The sequence below is a fragment of the Girardinichthys multiradiatus genome, chromosome 20 (genome assembly GCF_021462225.1).
Source record: "Girardinichthys multiradiatus isolate DD_20200921_A chromosome 20, DD_fGirMul_XY1, whole genome shotgun sequence".
In the NCBI taxonomy this organism is placed as follows: Eukaryota; Metazoa; Chordata; class Actinopteri; order Cyprinodontiformes; family Goodeidae; genus Girardinichthys; species Girardinichthys multiradiatus.
Window position 1 is genome coordinate 10,812,066 of NC_061812.1, and position 19,020 is coordinate 10,831,085.

The window sequence follows — 19,020 nt, forward strand, 5'->3', positions numbered from 1 at the left end:
CGAAGCTCTCGATTTACTGGTCTGTCTACCTTCCTACCCTCACCTATGGCCATGAACTTTGGGTCATGACCGAAAGAACGAGATCCCGGATACAAGCAGCTGAAATGAGCTTCCTCCGTAGGGTGGCCGGGCACTCCCTTAGAGATAGCGTGAGGAGCTCGGCCATCCGGGAGGGGCTCGGAGCCACTTTTGAACCAGAAACAGCGGCAGAAGCGCCTGACCTGGGCTACAGAGAAGCAGCACTGGACTGTTGTTCAGTGGTCCAAAGTACTTTTTTCGGATGAAAGCAAATTCTGCATGTCATCCAGAAATCAAGATGCCAGAGTCTGGAGGAAGACTGGGGAGAAGGAAATGCCAAAATGCCAGAAGTCCAGTGTCAAGTACCCACAGTCAGTGATGGTCTGGGGTGCCGTGTCAGCTGCTGGTGTTGGTCCACTGTGTTTTATCAAGGGCAGGGTCAATGCAGCTAGCTATCAGGAGATTTTGGAGCACTTCATGCTTCCATCTGCTGAAAAGCTTTATGGAGATGAAGATTTCATTTTTCAGCACGACCTGGCACCTGCTCACAGTGCCAAAACCACTGGTAAATGGTTTACTCACCATGGTATCACTGTGCTCAATTGGCCTGCCAACTCTCCTGACCTGAACCCCATAGAAAATCTGTGGGATATTGTGAAGAGAACGTTGAGAGACTCAAGACCCAACACTCTGGATGAGCTGAAGGCTGCTATCGAAGCATCCTGGGCCTCCATAAGACCTCAGCAGTGCCACAGGCTGATTGCCTCCATGCCACGCCGCATTGAAGCAGTCATTTCTGCCAAAGGATTCCCGACCAAGTATTGAGTGCATAACTGTACATGATTATTTGAAGGTTGACGTTTTTTGTATTAAAAACACTTTTCTTTTATTGGTCGGATGAAATATGCTAATTTTGTGAGATAGGAATTTTGGGTTTTCATGAGCTGGATGCCACAATCATCCGTATTAAGACAATAAAAGACCTGAAATATTTCAGTTAGTGTGCAATGAATCTAAAATATATGAATGTTAAATTTTCATCATGACATTATGGAAAATAATGAACTTTATCACAATATGCTAATATTTTGAGAAGGACCTGTATACTGGATGCCTCGCCTGGGAGGTGTTCCAGGCACGTCCCACCGGGAGGAGGCCCAGGACACGCTGGAGGGACTATGTCTCTCGGCTGGCCTGGGAACGCCTTGGGCTCCCCCTGGAAGAGCTGGAGGAGGTGTCTGGAGAGAGGGAAGTCTGGGTGTCTCTGCCGAGTCTGCTGCCCCCGCGACCCGGATAAAGCAGAAGACCAGTACAAAAAATAATGTTACACTATTGCATTTCAAAAGAGGAGTATTAGGTTGAATGCAGGCTTTTCAAAAATTTGTATTTGTGAGACGTAAACAAGTTTCAACCAAAACAATGGAAAAGCCCTAACTTTTACAAAACAAAAGTTATTTAAATCTGAGAATGCAGGTCTAGGATTTCTGGCCAAACAAGGGATACCATCTAGCTGCGGTGGCATAAAAAAAACCCAAACAAAATAATAAACACCATGGTTTACACACGCAGTTTACAAATATAGCCATTTTATTAATGACTTGGGGAAAAAAGCAGAACACAAGGAATACATGCATGCAGGGTATGTATGAGCTGGTATCCTCCCATTTCTGAACACAAGTTTTTAATTTGGGACTGAGTAATAGCTGTGAAGCTATTAAAACCAATGTATAAGCTTGCTTACACAGGCATTTCTTTTATTTATTTATTTGTGACTTCAATACTGTTTTCTTCTCAATTTATTAAGAGGACAACATAATATCCCCCCCAAAAGTATAAAGGTTACAATAAAGGATATAAAGGATTTAAGATTCCAATCCTGTACTGGCCACACTGAACAGGATGGGCATCTTAAGATACTGGACAACAGTCTAAATTTCTCTCTTTGATAATGCAGCAACACTGTTCACCTAAGGTCTTCAACCTCTTTAAAAAAAAAAAAATAACAATAATTACAGACACTTCCCCCTTCGAAAAAAAAAAACACTGAACTCTCTTTTCTTGGCATTAGGAATGTGAGCCACCAGCATTGAGTGGATAGACACATACAAACAAAAGTCAAGACATGGTTTTAGTTACAGGATGGTGAATTTTGCTATGCTTTCCCAAGCTGGCAGCTTTAACAGCAACACTAACCAAGCTGCTCTACATATCATGAATAAAAAAAGTACTTCAACACACCCTCAATGCACAGCTAACATAATTGTTAATGTTCTTACTTTACTGTTAAAAAAATCCCAAAAAACTAAAGCTACTGCCCTCTAAAACAGAGAAAACAATGGTAAAAATAGAGAGCATTGAAACAAAGCTGCAGACTGCAGAACGTTCAGCACGGCCCAGTTTCTAGAAGGCGCTCATGGGTTCAGTATTTTCCTCTCTTGGACTTTCGAGCTGACTGTTTGCCGCCTTTCGGTTTTTTTTTTAGGTCAGCTTTCTCAGGAGGTGACGGTTCCGAGACAGGCTTTTTGGACCCGCCTTTGGTCGCCGGCTTTTTGGCCGCAGGCTCCTTAGGAGATGGCTCTTCGGCTTTAGATCGCTTTGAGACGCTTTTTGACGTCTCCTTTATAACTTTAGGTTCCTCAGGGTAGGACTCCTCAGGTTTTGATCGTTTGGACCCACTTTTTATCGTCACTTTTTCAACTTTGGGCTCATCTGGGGATGACTCTCTGGATGGGGGTTTCCTAGACCCTTTTTTGCTTAGCTTTTTAACAGCTGGTGTTTTAGACTTTCTTGAAGGAGCACCTCTCTTCACAGGTGCTGCTTTAGGCGTCGATGTAGTTTCCTTCTTAGATGGGTTCCTTTCTGATGTCACAGTTTTCTTGGCAGGAGACTTATTTGCCAGTGGACGACCTCTGCCTTTAGCCTTCGACTTACTGACACTGCGGGATTTCTTGGTTGGTGGAGGGCGCTGAGCCTTGGGTGGAGGCCTCTTATTAGGTTTCCTAGGAGTGATTTCAAGAGTTAGATGATACAATACGCAGAAACATGTCAAAGTGTAGCCTTATTAGAAAATACTCGCGGCTTACATGTACCTCTTACGAGCTGGAGCTTCATCCTCTGACTCTTCTTCCTCAGATTCTTCCTCCTCTTCATCTGATGGGTCAACAGTCTGCTTCCGTGCGGCTGTTTTTTTTGGAGCATCTTTAAACTTGTCTGGATACAGAGTGGTAGGACTACGACAACAGAAAAAAACAACATGTAATTACATGAAGAAAATCTATGCCTCAGTAACTTAATTGATTATTCTATATATTTTTATATTCTGGTTTGAAAATGTCTTGCTTTCCCCCAGGCTTGAACATGCATGCTACTGTAAATTTATTTTCTGAGCACAACAGATTAAATTACAGATTATTAAAGGGTTACTTGAAAAAAAAAAAAAAACTTCTAAAGGGAGATGGATTACCTTGGATAAAATGGAAACGAGAGCTGGTAAGTCCCAGTGAAACCATGACCAGTGATCTGCTCCATCCAGCCCAGCACTTTACACTTGGTCAGAGTCCTCCTCAAATTGGCCACTGAAGAAGAGAGTTCCCCATTTTAGTGACACCATATGCATGTTTAGGTCCCATGGCTGTTCCACCCAAACCTGGAATCAAGTTTATTATCCACTAAAATAAGAGTTTGTGTTGCATCAATGTGATTACAAAACAATGAATGAAGTACAGTCAAAGGAAAATACTTTGACTGTACTGAGACCTCTGGAAAAAAAACAAAAAACACTCCATCACTCCAGACTAATTTTGCTGACAAATGTTTCCTCTTCCACACAGTTTCCCAGTTAGCTGAGATTTTTACCGATTAAAACTGGCTTTGAATGTTTTGTAGCTGATCAGCCAACCAGCAATTACTTGTGCAGCCACCTGTACACATGTCTGAGCTTGATGAGACTATGCAAGGTTCAAGTAATGAAGTTTGTGAAGCAGTGGTCTTTCTTACATGCATGAACAAATCTACAACCTGGGCTGACAAATGAACAAAAGATGCTGTGACTGTTTTAGGGGAAAAAACTGTTTGGTTCATCAGTTCTCTCTTAGCTGTAAGTAGTAGAAAAATAGACCTTGGTGTAATTAATGATTGATGGTAAAACAAAATCAAGTTAAACTGATATTTAATGAAACTTATTCATGATACAACTGGGTGCAACAGTTTCAATTAGCAGGATGGACCCAACCATGGCTGTATTATACATTTACTGAAATTAAACATTCTTTGAATTTTAACTTGATGGTTGGGAAAAAATAAGCAAAAAGGGCAGTTTAGTCACCCATGTCTAAACTGTAGCAGCACTGTGTGTCTAATGCTGCATTTCCACACAGAGCACGAATCACACGAATCGCCAAACTTTAGGATTCTCAGTTAAATCGTAACAAGTTCTTGAATTCGTAACCAATTCGTATTTTATTCTTTGTCATTTCTTGCAGTTCTTGAGTCATCTGGAATACGTGCCAGAAGTTCACATTTAATTCTTAATAAATTCAAAGGCTGTTGTTAGGCATCGTAACCAATTAATTATTGTTTCGTAGACATTTGTATGCTTTCATAGCTCAATTGGGGATTTGTGAAGATGTGTCTTGACCACTCAGGGCCTTTGTGCCTCCTAAAATTCTTTTTTTGTAACTTGTAATATTACATTTTATTGGCAAAAAACTTCTAATCAACAATTATCATCCAAATAACATTCACTTGATGGAAAATCCCAAGAATTGTCAAGAATAGTAGCAAATTCAACTGTACCCATTCCTAACGGATTCTAGCATTCCTGCAGTATTCTTAATAGATTTTTGTAAATCGTACCTAATTTTTGACAACATAAGTGCGGATCAAGCCAAATCTCACGATTTATCTTTATCTATTGCACGTGTGTCAAAACTGAATTTTACGGCGCTGCAGATTGGACCAAAAAATGTGCAAAATCCCAAGAATCCTCACAAATCCTAAAAATTTACAATTCTTGGCGATTCGTATTGTTCGTCGTCAGTGTGGAATAGTGGCTTCAAGTACAGCTTTGTTAAATACTGCACGCGTGGTTGAAGTTCACACTCGTCTTTTTTTTTTTTTTTTAAGTTGGGTCATCAATAAGTTCTGCTAAAACCTGTGAGCATTGGAGACACAGGACTTACCCAACAGGTTCTCCTTTACGTCCTTGTTGGAATCTACGAGAAATTTGCGCAGAGATGTAGTGCTGCAGGTTTTGGGCTCATTCATAGCTGTGATAGCAACTGTGATAGCGTCTTCCAACATGCTGCCTTTCAGCTCTTTGGCAGCTCGCTTCAGCTGAGAGGGAAACAATTCAGAACATATGGACACATTTTGACAACATTTGCATAATAGAATACCAACACATATCTGGTAAAATAACTCAAATGTAAATCAGGCACATATCTGTCCTTAATTATATTTTATTAAATAAAACAGCTCACTTTGGAGAACTTAGTGAGGTTAGGAGTATTCAGAAAATTACCTGGAAGGTTCCTCTAGCTCCTTTCCCTGTAATTTGCTCCAGGTGTCCTTTCTCTACAGCCCTCACCAGGGCGGTCTTTAGGAGATCAGGCCTGAGATAAAAACAATAAGGTTATCATTTGATCTCAGTTCATCCCAGGACCATTATTATAGTATGTTTTTTCTCCCCAGTCAAACCGTTAAGTGTATTGTTGTTATTATGGACATATGGTCAGTACAAAGTTTAGTGACATTCTTCCTAACCTGAACTGTGATTGTTTTATTCAACACCAGACAATGTAAAAAAGGTTAAAGAGAACTACACCCAGTCACACTGTCATACCTGTTTTCAATGTTGAAGCAGGGGAAGTGCTGCTCCAGGTACTTCTTGATCAGATTGTAAGAGGCTTCTTTGGGCTCACAGAGCCGAGTGATGATGAGAGGAAGAGCATCTCCCAGAGGCTCCTGTTTCTGAGCACCTTTCTAGAGACACCATTAGAGAGCATAAAACAGAATTAGATTCGAGTGCAGGCACACATTGAGCTTAAAAGATGAGACCTTAACACAATGTGTTCACAAGAATTACACAAGAACTAATTTTGAGAAACTAAGCATCCCCAATATTTTCCTTTTTTTTTTTTTTTTTTTTTTTTTTACAAATTTAAAGGCTTTACAAATTGTGTTTTAAAAATTTTGCAATCCATATCCAGTATTGACCAGCCCACATATTGCAGTGTTGAAGTCAGCCCACCAATATTATACCTCTGATCCACATTAGGAGATCAGGGTCAAAGACCCTGAACTACAAGGCGGTGATACTGCTCCTTTTTTCTAATAGGAAACAAAAATTTCACCACAAATTCCATCAAATATGAAGTTAAACCTAAAAGCTTTACCTGGGCAAGCGTGTAAACATTTTTCATTCTCCAACAGCCAATGATTAACATGTAAAATTTTGAAGAAATGTGCACCAATGTTGGGAACATGAAATTGATGCTCATTGGTAGACAACCTGTCAGACACCATACAGTTTTCTTCCAAGCTTAAAGTTAGAAGAGAGGTCTCTACAGTAACACACCTTAGATGGGGGAGGTTGTTTTCCAATGGCGAAGGTTCCTGAAAGGCCTTTACCCTTTAGCTATAAAACAAGAAAAACAGAGAAATTGAGATTTATTTATAAGGTTGCTGACAGCCCAAGCTAGATTAAGAGAGAGTTGAAAATAACTGAATATTTAAAACAAACGGGAGGCTTGACTGTTAGATAAATGAAGACCTTACAGATGCATGGCAAGGCAAAGACATAGCTGAACAGTAAAGAGCTTTACTAATGTTACACTGAATGACTAAAATGAGATTTCTAACCCCACATAGTGTAATGAAGTATTTGCCCTCTTACCAAATTGTGCCGTTTTTGTTTTTATATCACAAATTTTAATGCCAAACAAATAACCCTAATACAAAAATTGAGTTTTGTATTAGAACCAACCCTAAGTGAAAAAGTAATTGCCCCCTAAAACTAATAAGTAGCTGTGCTCCTTTTATCAGTTTGTGATAACTGTCATGAAAGTCTTCTATAGTCTCCTTCAGGACTTTCTGTGAGGAAACAACAACTAGCAGTTACAGCTAGTCATCAGTCATCCGGGTCCTGGCGTAGTAAAGAATCCCCAGCCAATCATACAACCACCACGTTTTTTAAACGTTGACATGATGCCCCCACTCAAAAAATGCTGCGTAGTTTCCTGAAATAGTTTTAGGCCGGATATAATGGGAAATTCACTTTCCTATCAGTAAAGTCCTTTGGTCCACTTGTTTAGTCCGGATCAAAAGCGGACTTTATTTTTTTGGTTTGCTTTCACATTGTACTTTTTGCAAGTGAACCATTTCTTGTAGACAAACCCATGCGGATGACGATCATTACTCTCAATGGTCAGAAATGATGGGAGCGGGACATTACACAGACCTGGAAATGGAGGAAAAGAACTGTATACGTGCTGCGTGCAGGACCTCTGTTCTGCATAGTTGTGCCGTTATTACAGCTGCAATATCATTGTGAGAGTGAAGAGCAGCTCAGTCAACATATTTTGTGATGTTCTATTAATTTTGGGACGGCGTCGGCGAATGCATGCTGCAGGACGAAGGAGACTATGTGCTCAACGTGCACTGTCCTGCAACATACCTGTAGCAGCGTTGCTGAGCAACACACAGCTGATCAAGTATGATTTCAGTACAACGTACACCTTTGCTAGCAGCTACAGAAGCTTGTAAAGTCCAAGGAGACATGTTTTCCGAAGTTGGGTTGGATCGGGACCATTTGTATTCGGACCATAACCAAACCGCACCAGAATCCATTTGGAAGTGGAACCAGACCACCACAAAAAGGGGGTGTTAGTCCAGTTGTTTGGTCTAGACCAGGGTACCTCTGAGTGAATTCACAGCTGTATAAAAAGGTCCAGACCAACAGGGGAAACAAACTCTGGCCCGTTTAAAGCAGAAAAAAAAGGGGCAGGTGTGAATACACCCCCAATCATTTAAAACTGTACTTTGTAGACAGACACCGACAGGACAGATTGAAAGAGGAGTGATTGAAGCCATCTATGTCAAAAGAGAGAAATCAATAGGGAGGGTGGGGTTCCAGCTTTCCACCATCTACAACCCTGCTTTGAAACTCACTCCAAAGAAATTACGCAAATGGTCTTATCAGGAGCCACGTGACCAAGTAAACAAATCACACCAAACAATAGTCTAATGAATTAGGGACGGACAGACTGGTTATTGATTTGCATCTGACTTGGAATGCTCCTAGGAGGACAGGCCTCCATGTGATTAAAGCACAGCAGCTCCCAAACTGCAGGTTGCTCAAATGCAAGCCTCCACAATTGATGAAGACTCCTGCATTGGTGTCGAAGCTTTTCAAGGAAGAAGAAAAAAAAAAAAAAACAGAACCAAGTCCATTTGCCACTGATTAAAGCATGTTGTAGTTGTATTTACCAAAGTTATCTTTGTCTGATATTAAAATCAGATGAAGATCTTCAACACTAACATGTGATAGAAAATCAAAAACTGCAGAAATCTATAAAAAGGGGCCAACACTTTTCCACAGCACTGTAGAAGTAAAAAAAAAAAAAAAAATTGTTACCTGTTTGATGGTGCCCTTTTCCAAGTGTTTATTCATTGCTTTCTTGATGCGAAACTTCTGTTTGTTAAGCTCCATCCCAGGGTATTTTTTCAAAATATATTTCATGACGGATTGGAAGGACATCCCAGACCTCTCATTAGAGGACTACAGAGAAAACAAAACAGTATTGAAAGAAACAAATGTTTAAAGAGACGATTAAGACCAAGATGAGCTCAGAGTTTGTACACACCCCTATAGCCTCGACAAGGATGCTATCCACTTTGTTCTGCGTGCCTGCAAAGTTGGTAACGGGAATGTTTTTGCTTGTGGTGACGCTAGCCCATGCAGGAATTGTCCGTTTCATCTTCTTGGATTTGGATTTCTTATACTTGAAGCCATCTTTCATCCTGCCACCAGAAGGAGCAACACAAATTCAGTGAAGGGGGGATGGGTCAGTACGTTTCAAGCGATATTTCACTGTGATCGTTACCACCCTTATCTTTATCACAGCCTCACCTTAGAAGGAGAACATAGCAGTGCGTTGAGCACTGTCCAGCCGCGCAGTCCTGGCATTTCACAATATGTCTGTTTGTCACCGGCAAGAGAGACACAATTAAGTTTCAGAACATCTGTCTTAATGACCACAATGGAAATTTGAGCTGAAATGCCACTAATCTACGTGCTGATAGATGCAGAATTATTTTCCGATGACTGGGAGAACAGGAGGAGGAAGAGGGTAAAAAAGATCTCAAATACAGGTTCTTCTCAAAAAATTAGCATATTGTGATAAAGTTCATTATTTTCTATAATGTCATGATGAAAATGTAACATTCATATATTTTAGATTCATTGCACACTAACTGAAATATTTCAGGTCTTTTATTGTCTTAATACGGATGATTGTGGCATACAGCTCATGAAAACCCAAAATTCCTATCTCACAAAATTAGCATATTTCATCCAATCAATAAAAGAAAAGTGTTTTTAATACAAAAAAACGTCAACCTTCAAATAATCATGTACAGTTATGCACTCAATACTTGGTCGGGAATCCTTTGGCAGAAATGACTGCTTCAATGCGGCGTGGCATGGAGGCAATCAGCCTGTGGCACTGCTGAGGTCTTATGGAGGCCCAGGATGCTTCGATAGCGGCCTTTAGCTCATCCAGAGTGTTGGGTCTTGAGTCTCTCAACGTTCTCTTCACAATATCCCACAGATTCTCTATGGGGTTCAGGTCAGGAGAGTTGGCAGGCCAATTGAGCACAGTGATACCATGGTCAGTAAACCATTTACCAGTGGTTTTGGCACTGTGAGCAGGTGCCAGGTCGTGCTGAAAAATGAAATCTTCATCTCCATAAAGCTTTTCAGCAGATGGAAGCATGAAGTGCTCCAAAATCTCCTGATAGCTAGCTGCATTGACCCTGCCATTGATAAAACACAGTGGACCAACACCAGCAGCTGACACGGCACCCCAGACCATCACTGACTGTGGGTACTTGACACTGGACTTCTGTCATTTTGGCATTTCCTTCTCCCCAGTCTTCCTCCAGACTCTGGCACCTTGATTTCAGAATGACATGCAGAATTTGCTTTCATCCGAAAAAAGTACTTTGGACCACTGAGCAACAGTCCAGTGCTGCTTCTCTGTAGCCCAGGTCTGGGGAATGTGGCACCTGTAGCCCATTTCCTGCACACGCCTGTGCACGGTGGCTCTGGATGTTTCTACTCCAGACTCAGTCCACTGCTTCCGCAGGTCCCCCAAGGTCTGGAATCGGCCCTTCTCCACAATCTTCCTCAGGGTCTGGTCACCTCTTCTCGTTGTGCAGCGTTTTCTGCCACACTTTTTCCTTCCCACAGACTTCCCACTGAGGTGCCTTGATACAGCACTCTGGGAACAGCCTATTTGTTCAGAAATGTCTTTCTGTGTCTTACCCTCTTGCTTGAGGGTGTCAATAGTGGCCTTCTGGACAGCAGTCGGGTCGGCAGTCTTACCCATGATTGGGGTTTTGAGTGATGAACCAGGCTGGGAGTTTTAAAGGCCTCAGGAATCTTTTGCAGGTGTTTCTTTTATTGGTCTGATGAAATATGCTAATTTTGTGAGATAGGAATTTTGGGTTTTCATGAGCTGTATGCCAAAATCATCCGTATTAAGACAATAAAAGACCTGAAATATTTCAGTTAGTGTGCAATGATTCTAAAATATATGAATGTTAAATTTTCATCATGACATTATGGAAAATAATGAACTTTATCACAATATGCCAATTTTTTGAGAAGGACCTGTAATACCAGAGTGCTTTGTCATCTGTGTGAGCTGTACTTATGGACTTAACGGTCAATGTAATCAAACTTAATGGCTGATAATATTTTCAAGTATTAGTTGCAAGGTCTACATAAAATATGCTCAGGAATTGTTTTAATGGCTAGTCTGGCCGCAGAGAGTTCAAAATTCAGTGTTTGAAATATTACTGAATATTGCAGTATCAGACCATATAAAACGTTATTTTCCTCGCTTCTCTCCAATCACCACTACAATGCTTTCAACACACAGAGTCCTTTAGCATCTTGGATACTACCCTCTGTTTTAGGTCTGATCATCTATCACTGCAATACTGTATGCAAAAAGTCAATAAATGACATTTTAAGTATAATATCTAACAAACAAATTGCATGTTCACACACTGATATTGTGATGACATATTTTAGATATTTTGTACTGCCTTAATAGCTAGTCTTGCAACTGTTGTTGCCATTAGTAGCACACAATTTGCAAGTTCATGCCATCTCTGCTTTTGCCAAAGATGTTTGGATAATTAATCTAAATTTCTGGCAAATTATCAAACTAGTTTTAAAGTGCTTTGAGTGGTCAGCGCGACTAGAAACGTTCTATAAAAAAGGTGTCCATGCAACTCTATTATATACACTTTAATATAAACTAATTTTGTTATAAGCACCATATAATTTGATGTTCTTTATATTAACCTCAGTTTTAGAAAACTAATGTTAAATAAGCATCTGCTTACCACAGCTTACTGGAAAAGCTGAAGTAGTAAAACCAAATTTCTGCCCCCAGAATTAAGTGTGTTATTGCTGACCAGCTCCATGACATACCAAATATGTCACACTACACATTTGTGCTTTCCACAAACCCTGGTCTAGGTTTTATAGAAAAAAAAACAAGCATTATATTGTTAAATAAGAGGGCACAAAGAGATATCATGGTTTAGTTTCAGCACATTGTATATCAGCTTGTTTTTCTAAAGTTCCAATTAGCCCTTTCTGTGGTTTCACTTGAAAATACCTTAACTTTACAAATAGGCATGTGGCTTGCAGGAGTCCGCCATATGGGTTGAAACAGTCAACCCGCCAATTTACAAAATGCAGATAGAGCTGTTCTGCATTGGGGGGGGGAGAGAGAGAGAGAAGAGAAATCATCTGTAAGAGGAAAATAATATGGACACAGAATGACGATGGTCCAGAAGTAAACTTACTGTAGCACTGAACAGTGCAAAGAAAATCCCAGAAATCCCAGAAATGTTCTGCCAAAAAAAAAAAAAAACTAAAGACAGATGACAGCGTCTCCTCCTCCTGGACTCCCCCCCCAAGACTGCGCACATCCGTCAGTTAACTAATCTAGTGTGCAGGGAATTATTGTGGCTGTGACAGGACCTCACATCTTTTAGGAATGCAACACTGCGACCATGTGAGCTTCAAGTTGTAATCCAGCAGAGGTAAGGATAATTTAAAAAGATAAAAGTGCTATCAAAGTGAAATATCGCAGAGTTTTCAATTGCAACTAGTCTCTAGATCGTAACTTACTCATTCCCGCCTTCGGTTTGTTCCTTTGACTGCAAGGTTCCACCTTCTGCCTTCTCCATTTTCCCCTTGGTCTCTCCATCGCCTGACGTCTCCCCCTCCTCACCCTCAGCTGGGGCAGCTGAAGATGCAGCCTGCTCCTCATCAGCAGGGGGCGAGTCCTCAGAAGAGGCTTCTGGTTCTTTGATGTAAAAATAAACAGAACAATGAAGTAGCAGCAATACAAATGAACTGAGATGCATATCTCCAGGTCTTAAACAAAAATAAAAAACAAGTTATTTTATTTTGTAAAACCTTGTAAGCTACATGTTTTAGACCCTAAAAACCACAAAGTAATCAGTACTTTGTGAAGAGTGAACAATGGCACCATCTGGAGATTAAAAAACCCAAAACAGTGCAGCGTCGGACTTAATACACCCTGATCTTAGTGAAATGATGCGTGGGTGGTGGTGCTCAGGGGTCCACAGTTTAGGGGATGTGCGACTCCGGCCTCACCTTTCTCTGCAGCCGCAGAGGGAGCCTTCTCCTGGGTTGGAGTTGCGGCTGCTCGGCGAATCGGCATCACAGATTATTCTGGACGAAAAGAAGAAGCAATAAGCATGAGCACATGACTGAGCATGTTTGAAATATTTCATTTGTTTATATGCGTGGACTTCATTCATTTCCTTCACCTGAAACTAACGTGCAGTTTGGGAAAAGCACGACCACCTTCAATACAACAACCCTTTCATATCCGCCAGCTTTAAACAAACCCATCTTCTCCTTCTCCGAACAAACAATGAACACCAAGATTTTTTTTTTCCCTCCACATTCGCCATTTTGTCCGTAGGGTTGGGAGTGCAGTAATGGCGTCGCGCAAGGCAGACAAAATTCATTTCAGTTGCATGGAGCAAAAACTCTACAATCAGCGGCTTTCCGAGCATGAAATCGATACAAGTTAATGCTTAGCAAGAAAAAAAAAAAATTACCTAAATACAAAGCGAGCTTACCCTTTATTGGTGTGCTGGAAAATAAGATGGTTTCAGGTGAGATTTCTGCAGGATCATTTATTTCAATTTCTCCGTTAACGAGCCCCGCCCCACTAGGACCGCTGATGACGTGCGTGTCACGCGGCGCGTCAGCGGATTCAAATAATAATAAAACGGGTTGTCATGGCTAAAATGAATCAATAAAAAATATTTAGTCAGAATTCAGGTTTAATGTAAAGGTTGGCCGGTGAAAAAAAATAAGCAGGACATTTTCCTCACACTAACATGCTTTGAGGTTGTGGTTTCGTCTTGGCCTTTTCAAGGTCTTTAAATGTACCTTTCCTACTGCTTCACATATTTTCCTCTTTGCCTAAATAATGAAATATACTCTGCGCCTCGTCTCCTTCAAATACGAAGACAAATGAGAAGCTGCAACGCTGAAAAAGCTGCATGACACCAAATAATTGGTGCTAAAGACAGACTACACTGGAGATGCTAGTGATTTTAAATTGCAACTATTTCTGTAAACAATTGTTTGGTAGTGATCTTCAGGATGATAACTGGTTCAATCCTTCGCTCGCGTCATCAGGGCTCGAGTCCTTACTAGGTCAGTGTCAAATGGCTTAAAAAGAAATGCACTAAACATTCATGAAATAAGTTGCAAGGTCCAGGATCAACGCCTCAAGCTCAAGATTAAAAAAAAAAAAAACAGATATCAGAAAAGTCAGCATTAGTATGGTTTTAAAACTTGGTAAAGATTACATCTTATATCTTTGGACCAAAATATTAACAATGAGGTGTGATTTAAAACATTTCCACAAGACTATATTCAAAGAAAGATTTTTTTTTTTTCTTTTTTCACTTATTTTTAAACCCAGAGGTTTTTCTCAAAAACTATCCATCTAGTCATCATCTTCCAGTTATCAGAGATAAGTGGAACCCAAACATCCTTCTGCCCACCACCACTCTCCAGCTCATTCTGGTTATCCCAATGTGTCCCAGTCCGGAAGGTCTCTTCCCAGTGGGATGTGCATTGGAAACCTTCACACAGGACACCAAGGAGGAACCCTGATTTTATCCCTGAACCACCTCAGCTGACTCCTTTTGATGCGGAGGAACAGCTTTACTCTGAATTCCCCGCTCTATGTCCAAAGGTTAGCCCAGTCACCTTATGGCGGAAGCTCATTTCAGATGCTTATACCTGGGATCTTGTCTTGATCCAAATCTCATATCCACAGGTAAAAGTTGTAACCAAGGACCATTAAATTGAGAGCTTTCCTATCCATCATCACTAGTCAAGTTTATTTATATAGTGAACAAGACACGAAGGAGAGACAGTTAAACCCAGTTTTTAAAAATAAACTACTTTGAATTTTTGTCAGTCCGGAATACTTAATACAATCTGAGAATCTTTCTTTTTTTAGAAGCCTATATGATTGTTCAGAGGTTTTTCAGGATGTTTAATAAAAGACTGAATATGATGGAATACCAAGATAAGACTAGTTGTATCCTGGTTATGTTTCATGGAAGAGAACTGATTCTATCCATAAAAAAAAAACATGGCAAACTACAAAGAGTTACACTAACCAGCAAAAAAAAAATAACCCCAAAAAGTAGGACTTGAAGCTCAAGTAAGACTCAGCCTAATATATACAGGGGTTGGACAGTGACACTGAAACACCTGTCATTTTAGTGTGGGAGGTTTCATGGCTAAATTGGACCAGCCTGGTAGCCAGTCTTTATTGATTGCACATTGCACCAGTAAGAGCAGAGTGTGAAGGTTCAATTAGCAGGGTAAGAGCACAGTTTTGCTCAAAATATTGAAATGCACACAACATTATGGGTGACATACCAGAGTTCAAAAGAGGACAAATTGTTGGTGCAAAGAAGCATACCACCCAGACTGTTGCATGTCCAGAGTGAAGCATGGGGGTGGATCAGTGATGGTTTGGGCTGCCATATCATGGCATTCCCTTGGCCCAATACTTGTGCTAGATGGGCGCGTCACTGCCAAGGACTACCGAACCATTCTTGAGGACCATGTGCATCCAATGGTTCAAACATTGTATCCTGAAGGCGGTGCCGTGTATCAGGATGACAATGCACCAATACACACAGCAAGACTGGTGAAAGATTGGTTTGATGAACATGAAAGTGAAGTTGAACATCTCCCATGGCCTGCACAGTTACCAGATCTAAATATTATTGAGCCACTTTGGGGTGTTTGGAGGAGCGAGTCAGGAATCGTTTTCCTCCACCAGTATCACGTAGTGACCTGGCCACTATCCTGCAAGAAGAATGGCTTAAAATCCCTCTGACCACTGTGCAGGACTTGTATATGTCATTCCCAAGACGAATTGACGCTGTATTGGCCGCAAAAGGAGGCCCTGCACCATACTAATAAATTATTGTGGTCTAAAATCAGGTGTTTCAGTTTCATTGTCCAACCCTTGTATTTCTTATAGAAGCTAATGATGTTATAGATGCAGCTGCTGATAATTGTCCTTATTACCACTTTACATTAAAGTGTGTAAAGATTTCCTTAAACCCAAACTTGCTACTTTAAATTGTTCTATTTACTTAAGAGGTGGAAAACAAGAAAATGCTCCCAGTTAATATTGAGGATTCAAGGCAAAGTTGCTTTTAAAACATGCTGTTTAAGTACATGCTGATAAACTGTTGATATAAACCTCTACCTGTTCTGGTGTTTAAAGTGAGTGGCTTGGTCATATAGTGTACAGTAAATACGTTTATGACAGCATGATTACTAAATGGAAACCAGAATAAATGGAGTTTTTGATCAGAATTTTTGAGGTAAAATGCCACCTTTTGAAAAGATTTAAAAATGGGAAGACATCTCATAGTGCCTAACTGGTGCTTGTGTGTCTCAGGAGATTAAAGTTAGAGCCCTTCAGCCTTCTCTCGCTACGTCGAACAGCTTTTCTCAATTCAAACCAGAATCACTGCAACTCAACCTGAATGCACCACACACCCTGCAGTCATCAGAAGGTAGCCCAGTAATCCACAACTCCCACAACAAAGAGAAGTCACAAGAATCAGAACCTTTTAAATACATTTTTTGTCTTTAATGTATTTACAAGCTTTACTCTGCTCCGTAGGTCGTATTACAAGCATCTTGTTTTCAGAGACCTTGGCCATTGGCTTTTGAATGCTTAACTTTAGTTCTTCATCGCTTTGTTCAGCTGCGTAACTTGACAGTTCTAGTTGCATCACTTCCTAGATGCATATTTTACCTCTTTTGAGGTGTGTGTGTGTTCATATCAACGCAGAACCAGCCAAGGCTGAGGAAAATAACTTCCTGCTAATGACAAGATGACCTTTGACCGACAACAAAGTTATGAGTTCTTATTTATTCACTGCTTTCTTTCATTCCTGCTTCCCCTTCATCCCAATATAAAGATGCATTTAACCTGTTCTCAATCAGAGTGAAATCCAGGGAGGATATTTATCTCACAATTATTTTGTTATTATACTTAATTATATTGTTATTTCTGTTGTTGTGTTCCTGTTGTGAGCATCTGCAAATGTTAAATAATTTTCAAATTTGCAGTCCTTAAAAAAATAATAAATTAAGGAGTCCAGAACCTATGTATCTTTAAGTCTCTTCTTAAAAAGTAACAAAAAAGTAAGTTAAAATTTAAAACAAAAATATTTTCTATGTATGATACAGTATTTAGTGCTTCCACCGTTGGAATTCAAACTGAAGATGGCGGTATGTTTCACAACTGTACCGCAGGGGAAGGGAAAACCAAAAATAGTTCCAGCCGTAAACACGCCGCCCCGTCCGTGCAGCCGCTTAAAAAATTTGTTCTGCTGTTAAGGATGCCGTTCCACTACGCCGTGTCCCGGGAGCCGCCCTCGTCAATTGTCCTCAGACTCCTCCTCGGCTTCCCGCAGCCAGGTAAAGAATGCTGTGACGGACTTGAGGGCCACGCCCTTACCCTGCTGCTCGGCAGGGTCTTTGCTCGACTCCCACTTGTAGAAAGCGTCCTCTGAGATGACGTCCTCATCGTACAGACAGTCGAAGAACATCCGGAGAAGGTCTGCAAGACAGCAAAATTACTATTATCACACATAAAAGTAGACACCATATCTCTAATGTTGCACACGTTTTATAAAAAGGTTGCAAAATCTTTCATTTTGATCTCAGAATTAATCAGAAACATATCAGCCAGGTTGCTGTTTCTTGGGTGGAGGGACATGTTGTGGTTTTCATAACCTTCTGGAGTACAAAACATTTACCAAGTTTGGGTTTATGATCTGTATGTTTGACAAATCAGCCAAAGACACACTCATTTAATCTGGATTATCTGTGGATTGGGCATCAACTTAAAAACCAAAACGATAAAAAAAAATGAGCAAAAACTCAACCTGTTGTAGATGAAGTTTAAAATAAATGAATCAGTTCAGTAAATCCATTTTAAATCAGAAAGACTGATTTTTATCTTACAGGAAATGGAAGAAAAATAAAAGGTCTGAAAACAAACATTTTCAATATTGAGTTTTATTTTTTCATACTTTTTTGTGACTAAATAAGTGAAATTTCAAACTTTTCTAAGTCTGTTTTGTGCTTTTGGAGATTATATACTGAATGTACAGCATAAAACTGGAAGCTTTACATACACATCTGTGCTCAGTAATGATCACATTATTTTCTTCTTTAAAGTTTAAAACCATGGCTTTATTTGCTTTGTTCTAACACTTACTTGGAGGCTGATCAAGGGAAACGTTCAGCGCCTGAAGTGCATAAAGTGCTTGCAGCTGTCGCTCAGTGTCTGAGTTAAGGTACTTGAGTAATACAGGCAACCTCTTCTGGATGATGGCCGTGTCCACACGACAGTTAGGGTTCTCATCTGTGGGTTAAACACCAGTGGCAGAGTTGGTGCACGGAAAGCTGCTCTGCTTGGATTTTGGCAGTTCATGAATACAACAATTAATGGAAAAGTGTCTCTTCCAGTTTCTGGAGTGCTCACCTTTCACTGCTGCTTTACACACAGCCGTCATCAAAGCCCTCAGGAAGGGAGACGAGCTCGCCTGGGACTCGTCGAGGTTTGCCTGGAAAGCAAAACAAAATCAGCTCAGGGGTGATGCCACTAAAGAGTAAGAAACAACTTCAACAGCAGCAAAAATGGAAAGAGCTACTTGTAGGACTTCAGAGATCGTGAGTGGAGCTTTATTATTGCTCATGATCTATGGTGCAGGGTAAGGCTCATTAGTTCCTCAAACAGCTGCATATGAAACAATGCCTTCCTTTTCATCACAGTGTTTCTGAATGATGTCCTCTACATTAAACATGTCACTTCATAACCTCATGTCCAGCAAAGACCTTATACTCAGTTCTACTATTAACCAGTTAGCAAAATGTTTCCGACTACCAACTCAGGAACACATGATAAAGTATGACTGATAGAATACTATAGCTCTTCATAAAGTACTCAGAGATATAAAGACAAGATTGCTTGGCTCCTGCACCAGATCACTTCCTCCTTCCTCTCAACCTGCAGTCAGTCACCACAGTCATACAAACTGAGCCTTGTTCTGCTGCAGGTTTCTTCCTGTTAAAAAGGAGCTGTTCCTTTCCAC

The 19,020-nt window shown here is 40.5% G+C and overlaps 2 protein-coding genes across 16 annotated transcripts in view; both read right to left on the reverse strand.

Annotated features, from left to right (window-relative positions):
• Positions 1–1,587: 1,587 nt before the first annotated feature.
• hp1bp3 (heterochromatin protein 1, binding protein 3) lies at positions 1,588–13,569 on the reverse strand. 3 transcript variants are annotated; one of them, XM_047348482.1, is made up of 13 exons: positions 13,438–13,569; positions 12,944–13,021; positions 12,452–12,629; positions 9,149–9,217; positions 8,883–9,039; positions 8,654–8,797; positions 6,596–6,655; positions 5,861–6,000; positions 5,540–5,630; positions 5,199–5,352; positions 3,482–3,593; positions 3,108–3,248; positions 1,588–3,017 (listed from the first exon to the last, which is right to left on the reverse strand). In XM_047348482.1, the coding sequence occupies exons 2-13, from the start codon at positions 13,008–13,010 to the stop codon at positions 2,438–2,440; spliced, it is 1,893 nt and encodes a 630-aa protein (XP_047204438.1). In that variant the 5' UTR covers positions 13,011–13,021; positions 13,438–13,569; the 3' UTR covers positions 1,588–2,437. The 3 variants fall into 3 exon arrangements, with proteins under 3 accessions (XP_047204438.1, XP_047204439.1, XP_047204442.1); XM_047348483.1 differs by lacking the exon at positions 13,438–13,569 and adding an exon at positions 13,120–13,277; XM_047348486.1 differs by lacking the exon at positions 9,149–9,217.
• Positions 13,570–16,478: 2,909 nt separating this feature from the next.
• The window catches only part of eif4g3a (eukaryotic translation initiation factor 4 gamma, 3a), a 68,741-nt gene continuing 66,199 nt past the window's right edge, over positions 16,479–19,020 (reverse strand). For all 13 annotated transcript variants that reach the window (XM_047347250.1, XM_047347238.1, XM_047347249.1 and 10 more), the window contains 3 exons: positions 18,411–18,492; positions 18,144–18,290; positions 16,479–17,480 (listed from right to left, as the gene is read on the reverse strand). In XM_047347250.1, the coding sequence (XP_047203206.1) occupies positions 17,299–17,480; positions 18,144–18,290; positions 18,411–18,492 (411 nt within the window). In that variant the 3' untranslated portion in view covers positions 16,479–17,298. The remainder of the gene's footprint in view (positions 17,481–18,143; positions 18,291–18,410; positions 18,493–19,020) is intronic.